Source organism: Cervus canadensis, chromosome 2 (genome assembly GCF_019320065.1).
Source record: "Cervus canadensis isolate Bull #8, Minnesota chromosome 2, ASM1932006v1, whole genome shotgun sequence".
Classification (NCBI taxonomy): Eukaryota; Metazoa; Chordata; class Mammalia; order Artiodactyla; family Cervidae; genus Cervus; species Cervus canadensis.
Window position 1 is genome coordinate 83135004 of NC_057387.1, and position 23365 is coordinate 83158368.

Here is a 23365-nt window from a genome sequence, read left to right on the forward strand (position 1 = left end):
ATAAGGCCAGCATCACCCTGACACCAAAAACTAGATGAAGATCTCACACATACACAAAAATTACAGGCCAATGTCACTGATGAACATGATGCAAAAATTCTCAACAGAATACTAGCAAACTTAATCCGACAATACATTAAAAAGATCATTTACCATGATCAAGTGGGATTTATCCCAGGGATGCAAGGATTTTTCAATATCCACAAATAAATCAATGTGATATACCACATAAACAACAACAAAAATCCCAGGGTCCTGGGGCAGCAGGAGGTGAACCACACATGTAATGTTCCTACATTTCTAGGAGCTGCCCAAGGGACTAGCCACTGTCACACCTATCTAAGGGCACTGATAGACTCTAGAATACTTTAGATGCCTGGGGAGCACTAAGGCCAAAGACAGATTTTGACTAGCCTGAATGTTTGAGAGGTTACCTTAAGTCTCTGGCTGGGCTGATCAGCAAAGATCTCCTCTTGTGTGAGGCCAATCTGTGAAGACTGGAAGAAGTGGTTGTTTTTTCCATTGTGAAGATACCAATACAGTAAGTCAAGAAAAATGAAGAAACGGGGAAATAAGTCCTGAAGGGACAAGCTAAATCTCCAGAAATCAACCCTAATGATACCGATGTGTGATTTACCTGATAGAGAATTCAAACCAGTCATCGTAAAGCTGCTCATCCAGGTCAGAAGAAATGCATGAACTGCAGCCAAGAGATAGAAATTACTAGAGTACCAAACAGAAATCTTGGAACTGAAGAATACTATAAATAAACTGAAAAATTTCAGTAGAGGGATTCAACATCAGACTAGATCCAGAAAGGATCAGTGAACTCAAAGACAAGGCATTAGAGATCATCTTGTCAGAGAAGTAAACAAACAAACAAAAAATAGAGTGAAGAAAGCCTAAGGAATTTATGCGATATTACCCATCAGCTGACCAATATATACATTATAGAAGTCCCAGAAGAAAAGAGAAAGAGAAATGGGGCAGAAGAAAAGTATCTCTAAATCTTGTTCTATTTCACTTAGACTCTCCAACCAAACTCCTGCCAGATATCATGTTCTCTAAGAGGTAAATTCTGACACTAGCAGTTCTGAATTTTTCTTTGGAATGAGTAACACCGTACACTTGTCCGAGTCATTCTGGCATTCTCCCCTGTATGCTACACAGACATGTGGTGGATAAAACAGCCATCTGAGAGAACTCTATAAAGGACTGTTGCAGAAGGGTAACTGGATTCCTAGATGTAGAAGAATACACTGAGGCTATTTTAAAATTAAATTTAAAGGAACTGAAAACATATATGAAAATGGTTATTTTATGGACAATATGACAGATATCCAAAACTGTTCCTAGCAGGTTAAAATATTGGGTTGACCAAAAAGTTTGAGTTATTCCATACCATCTTCCAGAGCAAAAATTTTGGCCAACCCAATATTATCAAAAAGTTCCATTTCAGAAGTAAGAGGGGAAAACTTTACTATCTGTGAGCCCTTTGACAGGTTACTTGCTTTCTCCATCCCTCAGTTTCTCATCTCTCATAAACATGAGAGAATAATTGTACTTCACAGGGTTTCTATGAAGTTTAAAAGAGGTAGCATATTTAAAAACACTCAGAACATGCACAATACATAAAGAAATGTGAACTATTTTATCACTGTTGGCAAAAATCATCGTCATTGTTACCATCACTACCAATATCATCATCATCTACCAGGATGTCTCAGTTTATTTCAGTCTCTTACAGGTTCCTTTTCCCAATATAGTACCACTTGTTAAAGCTCACCTTATAACCCACTTTTTGTTTAAACAACATTTTCCAGTCAATAATTAAAAACTGCTCTTTTCCAACTAAATGTGACATAGTCCTGGGATGGTTATTGCTATTCTCAATATGTGCCAATCCCTCTCACTTAAAAAGAAAAAAAAAAATGACTTATCAGAACCAATTTTATGTACCCTAATAAAGAGGAAAAATGAGAACTTCCATTATTTTATAATTCATTTTAAAGTTTTCTGCATTTTTCATTGCCAACCTGTCAGTTCCATATAATTTTAATAAATTTTCATGCATTTATTTTTTATCTATCCTAAAAAGTTTTATAAGATTAAAAAACTTGTGCTGAAATCATAGCAACTAAAAAAAATTAAATGAAATCACAACAGCTTGTCTCATTTCTCTAAGTGAAACAATCAGGTTCAAAATAAGATGTAATCTATAATACATGCATTATGGGAGCTTACTTCATGGCATACCTGTAAATGAGATGTTCTCATTTATTATTTTTTCTTTCTTAAATAAATCCCTAAAAACATAAGACTTTAACACAAATAGGACACAAAGATAGTCAGTTTGCTATGTAAAAGGCTCAGATTACCAACTTGGAAAACTGAGACCTGAATTCTAGCCCCGGCTCTTGCTGTAATACTAACTGCATGCTAAGTCGCCTCAGTCGTGTCCAACTCTACGACCCTATGGACTGCAGCCCACAAGGCTCCTCTGTCCATGGGATTCTCCAGCAGGAATGGAGTGGGTTGCCATGCCCTTCTCCAGGGGAACTTCCCGACCCAGGAACTGAACCTGCATCTGCGTCATCTCTCGCACTGACAGGCGGGTTCTTTACCACTAGTGCCACCTGGGAAGCCCGTAACAAGGCAACCCACTCCATTATTCTTGCCTGAAGAACTCCATGGATAGAGGAGCCTGATGTGCTACAGTCCATGGGATCGCAGAGTTGGACACAACTGAAACGACTTAGCATGCACGCACGCACGTATGTTACTGGACAAATCACTGCACCTCTTTGGGCCCGAATTTTCTAATCTGTAAAAGGAGAAGATGGATCAGATTATCTCATTTTCCTTCCTGCTTCAAAAATCTGGGATTCTATAACCTATCATTTTACAGAAAGTTCATATTTTTTAATTTTCTCATTCCTGCTATGAAGATTTTGCTTATTACCTATTGATATTTTCCCCCACTAGATGGCGCTATGTGCACAGTTATTCAGGTCTCTTGAAGAACTCAGCCAACTGTTTCTTAAGAGGGGCACTTTCAAGATTTGGGGGCTGGACAATACCTCACTCTGGAGAGCTCTGGGCCACTACAGGGTATTTAAGATCCTTGCCCACTGCATGCCCATTAAACACCAGCAATCCTACCTCCACAGTTAGTATGACAAAAATAATAAGAGGCTGTCCCCAGCTTAGAACAAAGAAAACTAGTTTTCTTTCTCATATTTAAGAAACAGATACTCAAAAAATATATGAACATGATACAGCTTTTTATGAAATCAAATAAACAAAAGTCATTTCTTTAAATGACTGTAAAGTGTCAAATTCTTTTTACAGGGACAAATGAATAAACATACACAACAAAATCACAGGATATCTTTTTGTCAGCTAATAACTGGACAGTTAGCTGTTACTCTGTGCTTAGGACACCTTAGTTCTACCAGTTTTTACAACTGCATCTGTCATTCTGGTTATTTATGTGATGATAATTTAAAATTTTTTAATTTTTATAAAAATTAAATGAAAAATTAAAACTACAAGAATGCAAATATAAAAAACAAACTCACTCACAGCCAATAGCAGAGCAGACACAGAGTGCCTCTAGAGGAGAGAAGCTGCTTACCATGAAAGAGGCATCTTGAGTAACTTGATTCTAATGGATTTTCCATATTTCTATTTAGCCCTGGGCCTTAAAAGCTCATAAATCCAATGGGACAGCACATGACCAATAGATCCATGTCTCAGGAACAGTTCCTATTAACCAAGCTCACTAGACTGACGTAAAATCAGAATGCCAACTTATTAGCTGACAGCAGTAACTATAACTACCCGAACTACAAGGGCACAGGGCGTTTGTGTCCTCAACTCAGCATGTTCTCTCCCTAGCAGTCAAGGTATTCCAGGCAAAGGAAGCCAGACTATAATCAGAAGGTTGCCTGATAAGGAAAGAATCGTGAATAAGAGAATTATGTGATCTGACTATTAAGTGGCAGGAAGTCAATGGAGTCTGATGCATCAGTGTCCAAAAACAGTACACGCGCCACAAATAAGAATCAAGTTCCGGATACTCAAATTGGCCATCGAGGTTCAGTTGCTCAGTCATATCTCATTCTTTGCGACCCCGTGTCCTGCAGCACGCCAGGCCTCCCTGTCCATCAACAACTCCCGGAGTTTGCTCCAACTAATGTCCATTGAGTCAGTGATGCCATCCAACCATCTCTTTCTGTTATCCCCTTCTCCTCCTGCCTTCAATTTTTTCCAGGATCAGGGTCTTTTCCAATGAGTCAGTTCTTCACATTAGATGGCCAAAGTATTGGGAGTTTCAGCTTCACTATCAGTCCTTCCAATGAATATTCAGGACTGATTTCCTTTAGGATGGACTGGTTGGATGGATCTCCTTGCTGTCCGAGAGACACTCAAGAAAGAGTCTTCAACACCACAGTTCAAAAGCATCAATTCTTCGGAGCTCAGCTTTCTTTATAGTCCAACTCTCACATCCATACATGACTACTGGAAAAACCACAGCCTTGACTAGACGGACTTTTGTTGGCAAAGTAATCTCTCTGCTTTTTATTATGCTGTCTAGGTTGGTCATAACTTTTCTTCCAAGGAGCAAGTGTCTTTTAATTTAATGGCTGCAGTCACCATCTGCAGTGAGTTTGGAGCCCAGAAAAATAAAGTCAGCCACTGTTTCCACTGTTTCCCCATCTATTTGCCATGAAGTGATGGGACAGGATGCCATGATCTTAGTTTTCTGAATGTTGAGCTTTAAGCCAACTTTCACTTTCATCAAGAGGCTCTTTACTTCTTTTTTGCTTTCTGCCATAAGGGTGGTGTCATCTGCATATCTGAGGTTATTGATATTTCTCCCAACAATCTTGATTCCAACTTGTGCTTCATCCAGTCCAGCATTTCTCATGATGTACTCTGCATATAAGTTAAATAACCACAGTGACAATATACAGCCTTGACGAACTCCTTTCCCAATTTAGAACCAGTCTGTTGTTCCATCTCTAGTTCTAACTATTGCTTCTTGACCTGCATAGAATTTCTCAGGAGGCAGGTCAGCTGGTCTGGTATTCCCATCTCTTTCAGAATTTTCCACAGTTTGTTGTGACCCACACAGTCAAAGGCCTTGGCATAGTCAATAAGCAGAAGTAAATGTTTTTCTGGAACTCCCTTATTTTTTTGATGATCCAACGGATGTTGGCAATTTGATCTCTGGTTCCTCCGCCTTTTCTAAATCCAGTTTGAACATCTGGAAGTTCACAGTTCACATACTGTTGAAGCCTGGCTTGGAGAACTTTTAGCATTACTTTGCTAGCATGTGAGATGAGTGCAATTGTGCGGTAGTTTGAGCATTCTTTGGTATTGTCTTTCTTTGGAATTGGAATGAAATCTGACCTTTTCCAGTTCTGTGGCCACTGCTGAGTTTTCCAAATTTGCTGGCATATTGAGTGCAGCACTTTCACAGCATCATCTTTTAAGATTTGAAATAGCTCAACTGGAATTTCATCACCTTCACTAGCTCTGTTTGTAGTGATGCTTCCTAAGGCCCACTTGACTTCGCATTCCAGGATGTCTGGCTCTAGGTGAGTGCTCACACCATCATGATTATCTGTGTCATGACGATCTTTTTTGCATAGTTCTTCTGTGTATTCTTATCACCTCTTCTTAATATCTTCTGCTTCTGTTAGGTCCATACCATATCTGTCCTTTATCGAACCCATCTTTGCATGAAATGTTCCCTTGGTATCTCTAATTTTCTTGAAGAGATCTCTAGTCTTTCCCATTCCATTGTTTTCCTCTATTTCTTTGCACTGATTGCTGAGGAAGGCTTTCTTATCTCTGCTTGCTATCTTTGGAACTCTGTGTTCAGATGGGAGTATCTTTCCATTTCTCCTTTGCCTTTCCCTTCTCTTCTTTTCATAGCTATCTGTAAGGCCTCCTCGGACAACCATTTTGCCTTTTTGCATTTCTTTTTCTTGGGGATGGTCTTGATCACTGCCTCCTATACAATGTCACGAACCTCCATCCATAGTTATTCAGGCACTCTGTCTATCAGATCTAATCCCTTGAATCTATTTGTCACTTTCACTGCATTATGGTAAGGGATTTGATTAGGTCATACCTGAATGATCTAGTGGTTTTCCCTACTTCTTCAATTTAAGTCTGAATTTGGCAATAAGGAATTCATGATCTGAGCCACAGTCAGCTCATGATCTTGTTTTTGCTGACTGTATAGAGCTTCTGCACCTCTGGCTGCAAAGAATATGATCAATCTGATCATATAAAATGCTAAACAAAGTATAAAAATATAATAAATATTAAATGGAAGATAAAGGTGACACAGAATAAAGTGGTAGTATAAACACAATTGAGGTTTTCATACTTATTTCTACCTTTGGCAGGAAAAGAAATACTTGTATTCAGAGATGGCATTTTTATGTCCTAAGTGCTCCATAATAAAGATATTACTTTATCACTATGGATTCACGACTTAACATCTGCTGCAATACTGTTTTCTCCTTTGAACTAGATAAACCATAATATCACAACTGGTAAAAGGTCACTAGTCCACAACACAAAGAAAATGAAATCATAGTTTTATCTATCCTTTAAAATAGGTAGAGAGGGAGGTGGGAGGGGGGATCGGGATGGGGAATACATGTAAATCCATGGCTGATTCATGTCAATGTATGACAAAAACCACTACAATACTGTAAAGTAATTAGTCTCCAACTAATAAAAATAAATGGAAAAAATACATATATATACACATATGGATTGCATATCATAAATAATCAAAGGAATACCAATATTTCTTTACTAACTTCTCTAGTTTAATTCCTCTTTTTTTAAAAAATAAAACAGGAAATTTAACTTACCAAGTGACCTGAAAACACAAAACTGACATTTGATTACTCAAAGTAGTAATTTCCAAATCTGCCTGAATATCAGTATCACTTGCAGCTCCTAAACACACTCAGACTCAGATCTTGGTCACCTAGCTACTGATTCTGAATTTCCAAGGGGGAAGCCTAGAATATGTATTTTTAAAATCTACTCATCAAAACATAAAAGACAATCCGCAAAAAAAGAAATCATTTTAAAAGAGCCAATGAAAATAAAACATTATGCTCAGCTTTACTGCTAAGCAAGAAAATTAAAGTTTTGAAAGCAATGAGATCTCATTTTTTGTCCAAATTAACAAAAAAGGGATTAAAAACAGTGCTGTTGAGGGGAGTTTAAACAGGCGTTCTGGTTTGTCACTGGCAAGACTTGCTAGTAACATTCTGAAATAATCGAGAGTATCTCTTAAAGTAAAAATTGAAATGCCAGCAACCCCAACCTACAAAAGCCCGAGGAGCAGAAGGACGTGTGTACAAGGGTGCCAGTTCCAGAAGTGTCGCAATCAACACGGTAACAGCAGCAGCAGCTAGCAGTACCTCCGAAGTTCATCAATAAGCATACAGCTAAATGAGCTATCCAAATTACAGACTGTTAGACAGCTATTTAAAAGACTGCATTAGGGACTTCGTCTCCTAACAGTGATGGAGTCAAGTAGCTTATTATAGCAGACCAATGTTTCCATCAAAACTAATTAGAAAATCTGGATAAAACATAAATAATACTTGTTCAAAGGTACTGGAGAGTTACCAAGTCAACCAAGACTAGAAAAGCCAAAATCCCAGAAAGAAGGAAAGCTCACTGCGGGGACTCTGATCCTCTGTTTCACAATTCCAACCAGCAAATCTTATTAAATTTTAAGCAGTGACGAGCAAGAGACTAAGAATATATGCAGAAATCAAAAGAAATCCAAGCAGAACAGGCTGACTGAGAAGAGCCTTTGACTGTCTAACGGGACTAGAGAGTCAAAACTTAGAAATCAGACATTTCTCCAAAGAAGACACAGGGATGGCCAAGAAGCACATAAAAAGATGTTTGACATTACTATTAGAGAAATGAAAATCAAAACTACTATGAGGCATTATCTCACACCAATCATAACAGCCAATATCAAAAAAACTACAAACAATAAATGCTGGAGATGGTGTGGAGAAAAGGGAACCATACTGCACTGTTGTGGGAATGCAGACTGATACAGTCATTGTGGAGAACAGTATGGAGATCCTTAACAAGTTACGCGTAAAACCACCATGGTGGTTTAGTCACGAAGTCGTGTCCTACTCTTGCGACCCCATGGACTGCAGCCTGCCAAGCTCCTCTGTCCATAGGATTTCCCAGGCAAGAATACTGGAGTGGGTTGCCATTTTCTTCTCCAAAAACCACCATATGATCCAGCAACCCCACTACTGGGCATGTTGTTGTTAGTTGCTAAGTCATGTCCAACTCTTTGTGACCCCATGGACTGCAGCATGCCCGGCTCCTCTGTCATCCACTATCTCCCAGAGTTTGCTCAAATTTATGTCCACTGAATCAGTAATGCTTTCTAACCTTATCCTTTGCTGCCCCCTTCTCCTGCCTTCAATATTTCCCAGCATCAGTATCTTTTCCAATGAGTTGGCTCTTCACATCAGGTGGCCAAAGTATTGGAGCTTCAGCTTGAACATCAATATATTAGATCTCAAAATTTATTAAACCATTATAATGCCAAGATGGTATTGGCTCAAAGATAAAAAAATAGACCACTGGAATACAACAGGGAGTCCAGAAACAGACTTACATATAGCCTCCCACATTCATGACAGAGAAACTGAAGTTTAGTGGAGAAAAGAAAATCTTCAAAAATCAGTGCTGAGTCTACTAGATATCCACATAGGGAAAAAATTATCTTGACCTCTTCCTTATATTTAACAAAACAAGAAAACTTCTTGGAAATAAAACAGGAGCAATCTATTGAAATAAGCAAAGATTTCTGAACCAGAATACAGACGGCACTTAACTAGAGGGAAAATTTCACAGACCATAGTACATTAAAATTGGGAAATTCTTGATAGAGTCAATCTGTGACCCACTATTTGGGAACCTCTTAATCTATGAGGTCTGAAAATTCATTTAATCATGCTTATGCAACATTCAAAGAACATTGCTTTTTTGGATTTATTGAATTTTTTGAACTTTGAATTTTTATCTCAATTTATGAAATTAAAAACTCATAATGAGAAATTCGGCTTAAGAGTGATTTTCAATAGTTAGGATTTCTGATAACTACTGAAGACTCAACAAAGAATCAAATACAATTTGAATTTAACATGTGAAGTGGCACTGTTTTCACCAATTTTTAAAAATGCAGTTTTACTTCTAATGTTAAATCCTACTAATACACAGTTATCACAGGTGATAAAAACAGTAGCCAGGCATGAAGTAGCTTCAAATCAATCCAGTATAAACCAGAATAAAAGCCCAGAGCTGCTCTCCGTGGCTAGCAAAAATAAGTCATCTGCCATAACAAAAATTATAACCTGAAAGATACAAAGTAATAAGACTGTTCTATTATTTATTTAAATGGTAAAAATTCAGTTTGTTCAGTTGAGATTGTAGCTATAATAAGATAAACCCTTTTCCAAGTGGGTAAAAACAGTTACACATCATCTTATTCATAAAGCCTCCTTAGATGAGCAAAACAAGGGGAAAGAGTCAAATAAAGATAGCAATAGCTTCCAGAGGGGACAGACTTAAAAAGATATTAATGAAGGGCTTCCCTGGAGGTTCAGTGGTGAAGAATCCACCTGCTAATGCAGGAGACATGGGTTTGATCCCTGGTCCAGGAAGAACACCCCCCCATGCTACAGAGCGACTAAGCCTGCGCACCACAACTTCTGAGCCTGTGCTCTTGAGCCCAGGAGCCACAACTACTGAGTCCACATGTGGCAATTTACTGAGGCCCGTGTGCCCCAGAACCCGTGTTCCACAAGAGAAACCACTGCAACGAGAAGCCCACGCACCGCAACTACAGAGTGGCCCCCAGTCGCCACAACTAGAGAAAAGCCCATGCAGCAAAAAAGATCCAGAACAGCCAAAAATAAATAAATAAAATTATTTTTTAAAAAGGTACTAGTGAAAAATTATAGTCAAACTCTCATTCTACGCCCATGCCAAACCTCATTAAGACAACATACAATTATATTTTGCTATATGAAGGAGATAGTGTATTTTCAACTTCTAAACTTTTTACCTTGGCAGCAAGCTGTAGTCCAATTTTGTCAGCTTCAGCCTCCAGCGTTCTACTATATGGTCTATCAAACAAAAACTAAGAAATAAGAAAGAAAAGTCCCATTAAGGCTATTTATTTCGTTAAAAAAACAGCAGCAACAAAATGATATTTTTAAAATAAATTTCATGGCTTATGTAGGATATAGTTCTTATGCTATGATTAACATTTAAAGCACACGATGGTATAAAACAATGCAGCCTTTATTTCCCCCATCAGAGATTAATATTTTAAAAACAAGGAATGAATAGGAAAAAACCATGCCTACAAATTTTTGAAGAGTCCACAGTATCATACAGAGTCCTTTTATTTTTTCTGATTATAATCTCCACTTACTATGTAGAGGATTCCCTGAGAAAGTTTATTGATATAGTTTTTTTTATTATGGCCAAGAAACATTCTGATCTTTCAGTCTTAAAAGAAAATTGAAAAACTGCAGCTATATAGTAGCCAGTGACACTACCAGGAGATTTATTTCAGTTAGAAAATTAACCATACAGCACAATGTTCTTTCTATGATGTATTATCTTAATTTCTTCTTTGTTTTCTAAGTATTGATTAGTTAGGAAAATGAACTCTTCTTCCAACTTCAATAAAAAAATACAAATAGATATTGTAACTTTAATTTCCCTAATTACTTGTATTTATGTGAATGCTTTCCAGTTAAATACTAATTTTCAGTAAGTACTAAAACTTTGTAGAAGATGGATCGATAGGCAGGACTTTTTGAGAAAAGAACTATTAATTGGGGAAGCAATTAATTACCTGTCAGTGATGGCTTGAAATAACTAAATCAATCTAGTCCACAGTACATGACCATTAGATGTGACTTGCTTCCTTCTCAATCATGTCTGTCTTAGATTGCTTCACTCACCACAAGCAGGCTACAGATGTCCCCACAAACTGACTGGCATTAATAGTATAACTAGTATAAACTGGTGAAAAACACTGGCTTTAAAAGGAGAGAAAAATGTTCAAGCCTGAGTGCTTGTTAACTATTACCTCTGGGCTGTATTTTTCCACCCTTATAAGCCCAATAGCATTATATGTAAAATGAAGCATTGACTTCATATAGTGGCAAAGTATAGCAGTACTTCATATAGTACCAAACTCCTAGAGTTGCAGAGAGGGTTAAAATGAGCAAGTAATAACTCCTATTTGTTGAGTCCTTACCTTATACCAGGTACTGTGCTAAATACTTTCAACCAGTGGTTATCAACAGGACGTGATTTTTATCCCTCGGGGACATTTGGAAATGTCTGGTGGTATTTTTGATTGTCACAGCTGCAGCTGGGGGTGGGGAGAAGCGGGGAGAGCTACTGGCATCTAAATGTGTGGAGGCTACTAAACTTTCTGCAATGCAGAGGACAATTCCCCACAACAAAGAATTATCTTATCAATTCTTTGTCAATTCAAACTGTGAACAGTGCTTCTATTGAGAAATGCTGCTTTAAATGTTATCATTAAGCCTTCAGTAGTGCTGTGAGTTGGCCTCTACTACTATCTGAACTTACAGATAAGGAAACTGAGACCTGTAACAAATGCAGCAATCTGCTGAAGTTCTACAGAATTTAAATCTAAGAGAGATTAAATCCAAACACAGATCCATCTGATCAGAGCCTGTATTCTTAGCCCCTGTACAAAATTAATTTACAGTATTTATCATGGTGCTAACCATATAGTATGTACTCAATAAATGTTAGCTACTGTAATTATTACTAATAGCTCTCAAAACCCTAACGGGTAGCACTCTATGAGGGCTGCTACACTATACCCAAATGGTTAACTGAGAGCCCCTCCTTCTTCCTTCCTCTCTTCCTTTCTCTGACAAAAGAATGTCAGATTTCCCCCTCAATAACTTCACTATCGGAATCACCTCTGCCCTCCAATCACCATGAGCAAGACTTCTAGAAAAAGAAGCATTTCCTCACCACCAAAATTATTGGGAGGGGGCCTGGATTCAGAGAAAAAAAATAGAGGAAAAAAAAAAAAGAGTTCAAACAGAAGTAATCCTTACTTGAGTTTCAGTGTAATTATTAAAGAATTATACTCAAGCAACAGGATCATCAAGCATTTCAACAGAGAAACAGCTTCCAGTTATGTTCCTTACGATTTAATCTTCTGATTCTATTACATAAAATGCTATCTACTGATAAATGGTGGAAAACCTGCATTACCTTCTTTGACTTCCCAGCACATGAAAGATAAAAATAAAATCCAAAATATGAGATTCTGTCACTTAAGCAATAACCATTTTTTCTTTTTCCCTTTAAGAACTTTTATTTCCATAAAACTGAAACCAAATGATTCGATAACACTGAATAAAAGATTTAGTTATTCAATTTCCAAAGCAATTTGTCTCAAAGAATTTTACAGATTAGATTTAAACAGCACCCAGATGGCACTCTGATGGGTGCTCCACAAATCACTGAATATACACAAATAACAGATTTCCTAAATAACCAAAACTCCCAGGACAAGAGGAAATATCTGATGAAAGATGTAAAATAAAATAATCACAGCTAACAAAGCAAATATTAAGACTGCAAGACCTCCTTTCCGTGGTGTACTATTTTGAGAAAGATGGAGGACTCCATAAATTTTATCAGATGACGATCATTATGCATAAAACAAAAGTTAACAGACACCTATTAAAACTGTCCTTTCAATAGTTACCAGGTAACACTAGCTTAGCTAGAGCGAGGCGGTGGGAGAAATTGGGCAGCTTCTGCCAACCCTGTGCCCATGAAATTTACAGGTTTTAAGAGCTCCCCAGAGTGCTGACGAACCTATTTGCAGGAAAGGAATGAAGACACAGAAAAAGCACCTCTGGATACAGGTGGGGAAGGAGAGGGTGGGAAGAATTGAGAAAGTGGCGCTAACAAATACATAGTGCCATGTGTAAAACAGATATAACTGGTAGGAAGCTGCAATACAATACAAGGAGCCCAGCCTGAGGCTCTGTGATGACCTAGAGGGGTCAGAGGGGAGCAGAGAGGGAGGCTCAAAGAGGGATGGGGTATGAGCATAATTACGGCTGATTCACGCGGCTGCACGGGAGAGGCCAACACAACACTGCAAAGCAATTATCCTCCAAAAAAAAAGTTCCCCATCAAAATGTAAGTATTTGGGGAAAGGAAGTGTCATCCAGTGAGTACACCACTGTCACGACGAGAGACAAAGGAACATTTGAAGGTAAACAACAGAAGGAAAGAAAGGGTTGTGACTGGGTTTCCTCTCTGTAGAAACAATAAATATGCCCAAAAAATCATGCTAGCCAAAAGTTGCCAAGCCCTTCCTACCCATCTATCTCCATCATTTAAGAGAAGTAGTATTTTCTAATTTAAATGCCTATTACTAAGAGTATCCCCTAAAAATGAGAAAATCTAAGACACTAAAACATAGTACCCATGTTTCATGATAAGGATAAAATACGAAAAGATTTCTGATGTTTTTTTCTTTACATTAAAGAATGTAAAGATATTTTATATTTAAATATAAAATTTTATATTTAAATTTATTTTTTAATAAATGATAAGGATAAAATACGAAAAGATTTCTGATGTTTTTTTCTTTACATTAAAGAATGTAAAGATATTTTATATTTAAATATAAAATTTTATATTTAAATTTATTTAAATTTTATATTTTATATTAAAATTAAAAATATTAAAATATCCTCACCACAAGCCATTGCAATTTCAAGTTTTTGTCTCAGACTTACCTCCTGCAGTTTAGACTGTATCCACTGGCCCAAAAGTGCCAAACTATCTCGAGGACAAATGGCCCAAATCATCGTAAGAAAAATCAGACCTAGGAAATCCAATAAATGAACCAAGCTAGCCTTTTCTGCCTGAGAAAAATCAAAATAATAAAAATTATACTTAATAAATTCAGACAGTACAGGCTTACATTTTCTCGTTCACTGTGTGTAACCACATTAAATAATTACATGTGTTTAAGTGAACTTCACCAAGTAAGACTGCAAGTTCTCCTTCTTCTGAGCTTTATCCTTCTGGCCTCTGGCTTACATATTATGTATTCATTTACTCATAGAGCTAATATCTGCTTGAACTACTACCACTATTCAGAAATAATGACAGGTTCATTAAATTGAACCTGTCATTAAACGAAATTTCTGTTCATATGTACAGAGTCTTATATTAACAAGCATACTAATTTTGTAAAATATGTACAATTGTTTTCTATTTTATAGATAAACTAGGATGAAGGGAGGTTAAAAGAGTTGCCCAAATTCACACAGCTGCTTAGTAAAAAGAACATGGAATCAAACCCAGGAAGTTACAGTTTCTAATATTGTCACTAAATCTTCTTTAAAAACCAAATAAATGTGTTTATTATGCTTACACTTTTAGACAGAGACCAAACGCTATTGAACACATGAAGAAGCTAAAACAAGAACAATTCAGGAAAATATCGGAAATTATTTTAAATAAAAATCTTTTGAGTTCACGACCTAATATATGAAAAGTCAAGCAAGTTTGAAATTTTATCAGTCTGGTATTTCCCACCAGGAAATTTAGTTATATGGTTTTTTTGTATTTACTTATAGCAGTAACCAAAAAAAAGTTCTAAAGTGGTTGTTTTGAATAGCAATATCTAAATATAAGTTTGATGCACTGGACTGTTCACTGTGCCCCACTATTGTTGATTAATAAATGTTACTGTCATGCTGACACTGACAATACAGGAAACATTACTTGAGTGTATGAAACACGGCTGACAACTAAAAATAATCACCTAGAATACTTCTTAACATAATCTGCCCTCACAAAGCAATTTTTGCTTCATTATAAGAACTGAGAGTCATGAAAAACAATTATGGAATTATTTTAGCACTAAAGAATACAACTCCAAGTGATGAAGTCATTATAGAAGAGAAAATCCTTGTAATTACTAAAGAATATAATTGCTATTACATAATCTTAGAAAACTAATAAAAATTTAAAAATCCATATTTGTGGAATAACAAAAACAAGATAAAAGGCTAGATCAAATAAAAATGGAGACTCCTGAAAAAGAGAAAACACAGTATAGACAATGGCTAAGATGCCTAACAAAGAAATATTAATAACTATTTCCTATTTTTGAGCCTGATATTTGCTTTTTATGTCTCATCTAATTGTTGTTCTTGCAGAGACAGAGATGACAACATTATGCTCAATAACACATCAATCTAGATCCAGGAAAATTAATGTACTGAAATGAATACCTTTTAAAAGCTAAAAATGACCATAATTGATTTTGCAGTTATGAAACCATTTCTAGAAAGATATAATGCATTTCAACTGCTTAGATTGATTCTTGTATGTATCTGTTTAAGGAAAAAAAATTTTTTTAATTTCCCTATAACTCAGAAGAAATAAAGGTGATAATTACTATTTGCACTCCAGAAGAGCACAACTTTGGCCTACCTCATCTTATTAATACTCTAAGGAAAAGACAGAATTTGAATTGACTTTTAGAAGGATTAATAACATTATCTTTTCCACTTGAAGTTAATATTACTTGCATTTCTGATGCAGTATTTTACAATCCTTTCACTATTTACCTTCGTGTTTTCAATTAGAAAATATACCTTTTTCTACTCATGCGGACGAATGAGCCATGCATGTTTTTAGTGCATCAAAATAAAAATGAGTAAATAAATATATTATTTTTCTAGATTCATACCAAGTCAAACAGATCTGTATATTCACAAGAGCATTAATCAACCTAAATTCTATGATAAATCAACCTGAAAACAGCCAGGTAACTATGGTAAAAGAAAGCAGTGCTAGACCTGCAAACAGAAAGCCTTGATTAAAGTTCAAATTCTGCCAGGCTGTCAGATTAGTATTTAATTAATAATTAGTATTAGTATTCAAGGTCTTTTTAAACATTAGTGCCCTTGTATATAACATAAGGATATTAAATACCTACCTCATGAGGACAGTATTAAAATTATTAATGAGAAGGTATATATTAAAAAGCTCAGTAAACTGTAAAATGGCAAGGTATCATTATTATTACTCTGCATTCATTATATACAGCATATCATTCTAGACATTTTCCAAGATGCTCTAAGTTATTCTCTGAGAATGAATAAAAAAAGGAAGAAAACTGATTTACCACTTAGATAGTAATATCACTTTCCTACAGTTAATTTTCTGACTAGATTATAAGTATGTTAATAATTATGGAAAGTTTAATATCTAATTTGAAATAATTAGAGGTTGAGAATAATTACATCTTACCAAAAAAGATAGGTGATAAAAACAGTATTTAAGAGAAACACTAATTATTCAGAATCAAATACTAAAGACCATAGAAATTCTCAAAATTAGCCAATCATACTTTTTCAGGCAACAGAATAAGTCAATTACTAAAAACTAAAATTCCATCAATTTAAAAAAACTGAAAAGATTCAGTTCTCTAAAAGATTTAACTTGCTAACTTCAAAGGAGTATTTCAATAACTGAACATTCATTTTAGATACTTACAGCATGCTCAAGTACTGCATGTGCTATTTCATGGCCCAGAAGGAAGGAAAGCTGATGAATATCAGTCACACTATTTAAAAGTCCAGTGAAGACAAACACTTGTCCATTCTGCACCATAATGAAAATAATGTAAGCAATGAGAACACCATAAAAAAAAAGGACATTAAATTTAACAATTAAAAATTAGAAATTAGACTGGGCAATATTTACTTACTGGAAGTACAAAGGCATTTATATCTGGGGAATCAACCACATGAATAATCCAATTGATCTCAGAGATCCCTGGAATATCTTGATTGCATTCAATTAAATGATGAACCACTGCTTTAACAGCCACATATCGCGCATCTTTCTCAGTTAGCATATCATTTTTAAATTCTTCCATCCACTGAAAGATTAAAAAGTAGTCTCTAAGAGAGTGTTAACTCTACAAAATGTTTATATTGCTTTTATTGTTGTTGTTTAGTCACTAAGTTGTGTCTGACTCTTGGTGACCCCATGGATTGTAGCCCATCAGGCTCCTCCGTCCATAGGATTTTCCAGGCAAAAACACTGGAGCGGGTTGTCATTTCCTTCTCCAGGAGGTCTTTTCAACCCAGAGATGGAACCCTCATCTGCTGCAATGGCAGCTGGATTCTTTACCACTGAGCCACCAGGGAAGCCTTTATACTGCTTTAAGGAGTGATTTATATGGCACTATGCTGTTGAATACTTTAATTTTTAATTATGGAAAATTCTGCATGTATTAAATACTCAACTTTTTCAAATTTGAATTTTTTATGCAAAGGCAAAAATTTGGCTTCTCACAAATGGAGTAAATTCTAATAACCTAAGATTTTTCCTATAAATTGGTTGAAATAAAAATTTCATTCATCTTTTCTATTAGCTTATAAACAAGTAAAATGCTTAAATATTATTTCAACTTTCCTAAATATTTTAGAAAACAAAACATTTCCTAGAGAACATAAAGATTTTATATAAGAAATCAAAATACAAAAGAAATTACTGTATAGCAGAAACTAACTCAACACTGTAAAGCAACTATACTCCAATAAAAATTAATAAAAACTTTCATAACATACTGAATAGAAAAACACCCTATGCTTAATAAGAAAGCTAAACTTCTACCAGAAAAAGGACAATAGTTCATTAATTTTAAAGTGTCTTATTCACACAGACTGAAAGGAAATTACTGAAACTGTAGAACTAATGAGCATATCATTTTCTTTTTACTGTGTTAAGACTAGCCACCATACAAAGACATCTTTTCGGAAGCTATGTTCATGAGAGATTCTTTCAAGAATACTTTGAAAAATTTTGCTCTTCCAGTCGCTCAGTCATCTCTGACGCTGTGACCCCACAAACTGCAGCATACCAGGCTTCCCTGTCCTTCACAACCTCCCGGAGCTTGCTCAAAATCATGTCCATTGAGTCGGTGCTACCATCCAACCATCTCATCCTCTGTAGTCCCCTTTTCCTCCTGCCTTCCATCTTTCCCATTATCAGGTCTTTTCCAGTGAGTCGGCTCTTCGCATCAGGTAACCAAAGTATTGGAGCTTCAGCTTCAGCATCAGTCCTTCCAATGAGGCAGACGCTTTAACCTCTGAGCCACCAGGGAAGCCCATTCAAATGAATACTCAGGATTGATTTCCTTTAGAAGTGACTGGTCTGCTCTCTTTGCAGTCCAAGGGAGTCTCAAGAGTCTTCTCCAATGCCACAGTTCAAAAGCATCAGTTCTTTGGCACTTAGCTTTCTTTATGGTCCAACTCTCACATCCATACACAGCTACTGGAAAATTCATTGCTTTGACTGTATGGACCTTAGTCAGTGAAGTGATGTCTCTGCTTTTTAATATGCTGTCTAGGTTGGTCACAGCTTTTCTGCTAAGGAGCAGGTGTCTTTTAATTTCATGGCTGCAGTCACCATCTGCAGTGATTTTAGAGCCCAAGAAAGTAAAGTCGGTCACTGTTTCCATTGTTTCCCCATCTATTTGCCATGAAGTGATGGGACCGGATGCCATGATCTTAGTTTTTCAAATGTTGAGTTTCAAGTCGGCTTTTTCACTCTCTTCTATCACTTTCATCAAGAAACTCTTTAGTTCCTCTTTGCTTCCTGCCGTAAGGGTGGTGTCATCTGCATATCTTAAGTTACTGATATTTCTCCCAGCAATCTGGATTTCAGCTTGTGTTTCATCTAGTCCAGAATTTCTCATGATGTACTCTGCATAGAAGTTAAATAAGCCAGATGACAATATACAGCCTTGACAAACTCCTTTCCCAATTTGGAACCAGTCTGCTTTTCCATGTCCATTTCTAACTGTTGCTTCTTGACCTGCATACAGATTTCTCAGGAGACAGGTAAGGTGGTCTGGCATCCCCATCTCTTTCAGAATTTTCCAGTTTGTTGTGATTCACAAACAGTCAAAGGCTTTAGAGTAGTCAATGAAGCAGATGTTTTTCTGGAACTCTCTTGCTTTTTCCATGATCCAGCGGATGTTGGCAATTTGATCTCTGGTTCCTCTGCCTTTTCTAAATCCAGCTTAAACATCTGAAAGTTCTTGGTTCACGTATTGCTGAAGCCTGGCTTGGAGAATTTTGAGCATTACTTCACTAACATGTGAAATAGTGCAATTGTGTGGTAGTTTGACCATCCTTTGGTATTGCCTTTCTTTTGGATTAGAATGAAAACTGACCTTTTCCAGTCCTGTGTCCACTGCTGAGTTTTCCAAATTTGCTGGCATACTCAGTGCAGCACTTTCACAGCATCATCTTTTAGGATTTGAAATAGCTCAACTGGAATTCCATCACTTCCACTAGCTTTGTTCGTAGTGGTGCTTCCTAAGGCCCACTTGACCTCAGACTCCAGTATATCTGGCTCTAGCTGACTGATCATACCATCGTGGTTATCTGTGTCATGAAGATCTTTTTTGTATAGTTCTTCTGTGTATTCTTGCCACCTCCTGTTAATATCTTCTGCTTCTGTTAGGTCCATACCATTTTTGTCCTTTATTGTGCCCATCTTTGCATGAAATGTTCCCTTGGTATCTCTAATTTTCTTGAAGAGATCTCTAGTCTTTCCCATTCTGTTGTTTTCCTCTATTTCTCTGCACTGATCACTGAGGAAGGCTTTCTTATCTCTCTTTGCTATTCTTTGGAACTCTGCATTCAGATGATGTATCTTTCCCTTTCTCCCATGTCTTTCACTTTTCTTCTTTCCTCAGCTATTTGCAAGGTTCCTCAGACAGCCATCTGAAAATTAAGGATGTTCTAAAACTACTAAATTTCCATAAAAAGTGTAATTTCTTGCATATATGAATTAAGAAGTCTGTAACCTTGATAATGCATTAAAAACATGATTTTACAAAATACGAATTTTATTTTTTTTTTTTTTTTTTTTCAGAATACGAATTTTAAAATCTTTATATAGTATTTTCTAAAAGCACAAGTCACCAGTGTAAACTGTCTAAAAGAACACTACTGAAGTAGATACAACAAGATTATATGTAATTATGGTACTTTATAATAATCCCATAAGAACATGTGCTTGAATTTTCATATCAAGCAGGTATTACATGCATAGGCTAAAAATAAGGAAAAAATATATGTACATGTATGTAATTTTTTTTAAACTTAGTGATATAAATGGTAGAACATACACTAATTTAACACTAGGCCTTTCTCAATCTTAACAAAACACTTTTCTCAAACTTGCTTCTGACTAGAATATTCTAAGAAACATCTCAAATCTCTGTGTAACCTATATAGAAGAGATTGGTCTTATCTTTATTAAGAACAATCGAACAATCTTTTTAGTGAAAAATCTGTTATTTCTTTTTTACAGTAACTTTCCACTGACAAACTCAGAAGGTCAATATTATAAAAATACAGAAATATTTTTGATATATAAAAATCTAACCACAGAAAAGTTGTCAAGTGAGGCTATAAATTCAACAAATATTAATTTAGCATATATAGCACACGTTGGAGATTTTGTGGGTTCAGTTCCAGTTCTCAATATCTTTACTGAGATATTCACCACAAAGTGCATATCTCAATAAAGCGAGTCACAAGAATTTTTGGTTTCCCAGTGTTTATTGCGTGCAATAGCATTATGTCAAAAAAAAAAACAATGTACACACCTTAGAGAACACTTTATAGCTTAAAAAAAATGCTAAGCATCATCTAGGCCTTGAGAGACTCATCATCTCTTTTGCCTAACAAATAATAATGAAAAGACTCAAAATACTGCATCAGTGAAAAGTGACACAAATAGGAAGTGAGCAAATGCTGCTGGAAAAAGGGAGCCGACAGACTTGCTTGACACAAGGTTGCCATAAACCTCCAAAGTTTAAAAAGTCAGTATCTGCAAAGTGCAATAAAGCAAATAACAATAAAATGAAGTTTGTATACCATATGTGTGCTAAGCATGAGGGACAGAAAGATGATCTGCCCTCAAGGAACTCACTAGGGGTGTAAGAGGCTTACTTGAGTTACTATACTTTCCAAGGAGTTAAGGCTTCTGAAATCCAACTTTATTTTGTACTCAAAGAATATAACTTAAAAAAATTATTTTAAAGAACATAACAAACTGTGGCAACCTGGTGGCCCAGTGGTTGAGAGTCTGTCTGCCAATGCAGGGGACATGGGTTCGATCCCTGGTCTGGAAAGATTTCACACACTACAAGGCAACTAAGCCCACGGCCACAACTCCTGAAGCCTGTGCTCTAGAGGCCAGGAGTTGCAACTATTGAGCCCACACGGCAACCACTGAAGCCCGTGCTCCACAACAAGAGAAGCCACCTCAATGAGAAGCTTGCGTACTACAACTAGAACAGAGCTCCCACTTGTCGCAACTAGAGAAAGCCCTCATGCAGCAGTGAAGGCCCAGGGAAGCCAATAAATGAATAAAATTTTTTTTAATGAAAAAGAAAATATATACATAATAAACTGCCCAAATTGATGTTTAGGGGGTGGGGAACTATGTTATTCTACTTAATTTTCAAGATACAAAAATTCAAATTACAGATCTATTTGTTAAAAAAAATACATAGTAAGCACTACTTTGTACACTGTGCCAGTACTTAAAATAAAGTGATAAACAGAACAAACAGGCTCTTTGACCCCCTGGAGTTAGTCTAGCAGGGAGACATATCAGCAAATAGATAATTATGCAAATAATTACGATGCTTCTACCCTCATGATAAGTGTTTTTAAAAGGAAAGTACAGTATGCAAAGAGAAAATAAAAGTAGGACACCTAGCCCCAATACAGCCAAGCAGTGATCAAGCTACAAATGACTGATTCATAATGTAATCTGTGTTGTTATGAAGGATACCCCCTAGGGCCTAACACAGCCTCACTGCTTAACCCAGTCAGGATAATCAAGGAAGGCTTTCCTGAGAAAGTGACATTTGAGGTGACATCTGACGAGCAGGAGCTGGCTGGGTGATTGTGAGGAAAGGTGATGTAGATGGCAGGAATACAAAGCATGAAAGGTCTGAGACTTTTTAGAAAAAAGGCTAATTCCCCACCAGAGATTAAAATTAAAAAGTAGTGCATTGTTCATGTTTAAGAAACTTTCCTGCTTTGAATATTATGTCAAGCAATCTAATTAAAAAATGAGTCTTTCTACTTACTGCTTCATATTCCAGTTCTGATAAAAGTCTGAAATGTTCTTTCCCCAATAACAGTAGCTTGCTCCTTCCTGTGACTGGACTCACTTCCAGATGTGTAAAATAAAACACTACAAAAAGCAATCCAAAACTACTCAAGCCAAGGAAGAGCTTCCATTTATTCTTCCTTAAACTTTCTTTAAATAGTTCCTTCTTGTTAGGAGGAAGTGCCTGCCACCATTTTCTTATGCCCCTAGAGCAAAAAGAAAAATTCAAAGTTCTGATAACAAAATCAGTACATACCACCAAAACTTAATGCTTATGCTAATATTTTGTCATCAAAGGCTTGAATTTTTATATTTCTCTATATAGGTGGGATTTTTCCAGTTTGTAAAATTCTTAGCCAAATGATAAAAAAGCAATCAATTATACAGAGCTGTAGTTAAAAAATCTAATGCTCATTTGAATTTTCTTCTTCAGTTATTTTAAACGAGCTAAGTGAGAAGCTGTTTTACTATAACTACCATTAGTTCACATTTATTGACTATTTAGCACATTCAAGGTACTCTTCTAATTGCTATATGCATGTCATCTCATTTAATCTTCATAATAACCCTGTTACAGAAGAGAAAATTGAGGCATAGAGAAGTTAAGCAACTTACCCAAGGTCACAGAGTTAATAAGAGGAAAATCGGGAAGGCAGGCAATGTGATAATAGGGATGAATTGCCCAAATAAACAACTGAAGGCTTGTGGTACAATAACTCTTCACCTTTAACCACAACTCCCCACTGCTCATCAGACGTCAGACATCTGGCACAATCTGCCAGTACTTCAGTCAGATGCAACGGAAACTATCTCAGCTCTGATTTTGGAAACAAATATTGCTCAGCAGCAGAAACTCCACTAAGCTCCGGAGAACACGACAAAGGAGAGGTGTAATAAGGGCACAGGCACCGTACACACAGAAATCAGAGATTTTGTGGATAACGTCAGGGGAGGTCCAACCCTACCAGGCAACAACACTCTCTGCTGCCTCTAGGATTCACAGACATTCTGACAA

General features: G+C 36.4%; 1 protein-coding gene across 6 annotated transcripts in view; it reads right to left on the reverse strand.

Annotated features, from left to right (window-relative positions):
- OMA1 (OMA1 zinc metallopeptidase) overlaps positions 1–23365 on the reverse strand; it is a 59795-nt gene that overhangs the window by 24795 nt on the left and 11635 nt on the right. For all 6 annotated transcript variants that reach the window (XR_006268150.1, XM_043461150.1, XM_043461153.1 and 3 more), the window contains exons 3-7: positions 22328–22556; positions 16907–17080; positions 16693–16800; positions 13914–14042; positions 10154–10228 (exon numbers count right to left, since the gene is read on the reverse strand). Coding sequence is in view for 5 of the 6 variants with exons in the window: in XM_043461150.1 (XP_043317085.1) it covers positions 10154–10228; positions 13914–14042; positions 16693–16800; positions 16907–17080; positions 22328–22556 (715 nt within the window). In the remaining variant the exon portion in view is untranslated. The remainder of the gene's footprint in view (positions 1–10153; positions 10229–13913; positions 14043–16692; positions 16801–16906; positions 17081–22327; positions 22557–23365) is intronic.